This window comes from Sinocyclocheilus anshuiensis, unplaced genomic scaffold (assembly GCF_001515605.1).
Source record: "Sinocyclocheilus anshuiensis isolate Anshui unplaced genomic scaffold, SAMN03320099.WGS_v1.1 scaffold71, whole genome shotgun sequence".
In the NCBI taxonomy this organism is placed as follows: Eukaryota; Metazoa; Chordata; class Actinopteri; order Cypriniformes; family Cyprinidae; genus Sinocyclocheilus; species Sinocyclocheilus anshuiensis.
Window position 1 is genome coordinate 1,317,939 of NW_015548203.1, and position 2,420 is coordinate 1,320,358.

At 35.1% G+C, this 2,420-nt stretch overlaps 1 protein-coding gene across 1 annotated transcript in view; it reads right to left on the bottom strand.

Moving 5' to 3' along the window:
* LOC107653406 (SRSF protein kinase 3-like) overlaps positions 1–1,689 on the bottom strand; it is a gene marked incomplete at its 5' end in the record, with an annotated part of 24,297 nt that extends 22,608 nt beyond the window's left edge. Inside the window, one exon of the mRNA XM_016440115.1 lies at positions 1,451–1,689. Coding sequence (XP_016295601.1) covers positions 1,451–1,689 — 239 coding nt within the window. The remainder of the gene's footprint in view (positions 1–1,450) is intronic.
* Between the last annotated feature and the right edge of the window lie 731 nt (positions 1,690–2,420).

Genomic DNA, 2,420 nt, shown 5'->3' on the forward strand with positions numbered 1-2,420 from the left:
CAGTTAAGCATTGCTACCTTGACAATGCAGCCTGTTCATTATCATAGTAAAATACAGTCAGACAAACATATGGAAAAAACTATGTAGTAAAAGAAATATGTAGTAAAAAATATGTAGTAAAATCTGTGCCGTTAAGTGTCATCACAGTACCGCCGTGATGTTATGCAAAACATTTTGTTTTACGTGGATATTGGAATGTGAGTGAAGTACATAATAAATAATAATTTGCCATTCAAATATGGAAACATTTGATTTTGTGTGGAATGAGAGACCCAACGTTGGTTTCAGTTTCGTTTGAACCTAAATGAATTCGTTTCCCCCCTAAAAAACACATTTTTTATACACGTAGCGCATTTTAACCATGCAGAAAAGTTTTAAATATTTTGATAAATTACTGAAAATAAATAATTAAATGACTTTTTAAACCATTTAACTGATTGTATTAATCGGTCAAAATTCTTACCGTCGGTTAACCGGTTAAATAAGTGTCATCACAGTACCGCCGTGATGTTATGCAAAACATTTTGTTTTACGTGGATATTGGAACGCGAGTGAAGTAGGCTACATAGGCTAATAAATAATAATTTGCCATTCAAATACATTGCGAATACGGAAACATTTGATTTTGTGTGGAATGAGAGACCCAACGTTGGTTTCAGTTTTGTTTTAGCCTAAATGAATTCGTTTTGGCTTGTCGTTTATATTGCTATAGCTTCTTATATTTTTAATTCTTGTTCTTTTCTAAATACTGTTAACTGAAAGGATTTGTTGTGGAGTGAGGGGAACAGTGTTTATTATAATGTTTGTAAAAATTTCGCGTCGGCAAATTATTTCTGAATGAAATAATAAAATGCGACTTACACTCGACTTGTTTTTTATACGCGTAGCGTATTTTAACCATGCAGCAAACCGTTTAAAATATTTTGATAAATTACTGAAAAAATAAATAATTAAATTACTTTTTAAACCGTTTAACTAATTCTTATCGTCGGTTAACCGGTTAAACTGAACATCCCTAAAATTAACTGCTTTACAATGATCAAGATTGGAAGTGAGCAGTAGTGAAATAAAACTAGAAAGCTCCCATTAAAAGCATTCAGACAGCTTGATTATAGAGGGAGTGATGTAGTTTTGACTGCACAGACATGCAACTGACTTTCTAAATAACTCTGGATTGCAGTGGCGTACCACTCATAGTCTCACTGATGTGCAGTAGACCAGACTTTGAGTATCCCTGGTTTATGTCATTGTATGCTGTTCATCATTTTATATGAAGATAATGTATAATGTTTCTTTATATATTGTCTATTTAATATTGTATGTATTTATTATGCAAGCATTAAATGAGTCATACATGAGTCTGAAGGAAGTGTAAGTCTTAGGTTATACTAAGGTGAGTTTCAGGTGAGCCTGATGTGAGTCACACACTTAAAAATAAAGAACTGTGTACCGGAGGAGCCAGAAGGGGGCGGAGCTCCGGTCTTCTGCCATAACGTGGCCTCTGCCGCCAGTCGTCTCACATACACCTCATTCACATCCAGCAGGATATTCTCTGGCTTTATGTCTGTGTGGATGATCTTGCATTTCGTGTGCAAGTAATCCAAGCCCTCGAGAACCTGGAGGAGAGAAATAAGACACATATGAATCAGTCCCACGCTTTTGATGGAGTTGCAATGTGTATACCGTACACTAGGGATGGGCGATATGGGCTTAAAATTTTATCACGATAATTTCTGATATTTATTGCGATAACGATATCAATGAAGATAATTTAGGGAATCCTGTTTCTTTAGAGAAAAGTATTATCTTTCCTATTTTTACCCAAAATAGGGTGTTGTGAGCAGTATACACGTAATGTTTAATTAATACTGGAAGCTGGAGGGCACCCTTTCGCAGGAACTCCACATATGCATAGTAGAAGTAACGCTCCAGGAAATCCCTAATATGGACAAAGGTATCCAGTGATCGCTGTAGCTGAATAAAACAATAAAACGCAGATAGAGAAATTTTAACTGAGGAAACCTGAAGACAATAAACATGCGAATTCACAAAATACACTGTGTGCACAATTATTAGGCAAGTGATGATTTTGACCATATCATCATTTTATCCATAATTTCCAAGTCCAAGCTGTATAAACTTGAATGCTTATTGGATTTAATGCATATCAGGTGATGTGTATTTGTGTAACGAGGGAGGGTGTGGCCTAAGGAGATCAACACCCTATATCAAGGTGTGCATAATTATTAGGCAGATTCTTCTCCTCAGGAAAAATGGGCCAAAAAAGAGATTTAACTGACTCTGAAGTTATTTCAAACACTCGACTATGTTATGAAGTTAATATAGAGAAAAAGCACGTCAATAAATAATATCTTTGTTGGACAACTGGTTTGTAAACAGACTCATACACATGTAAAACT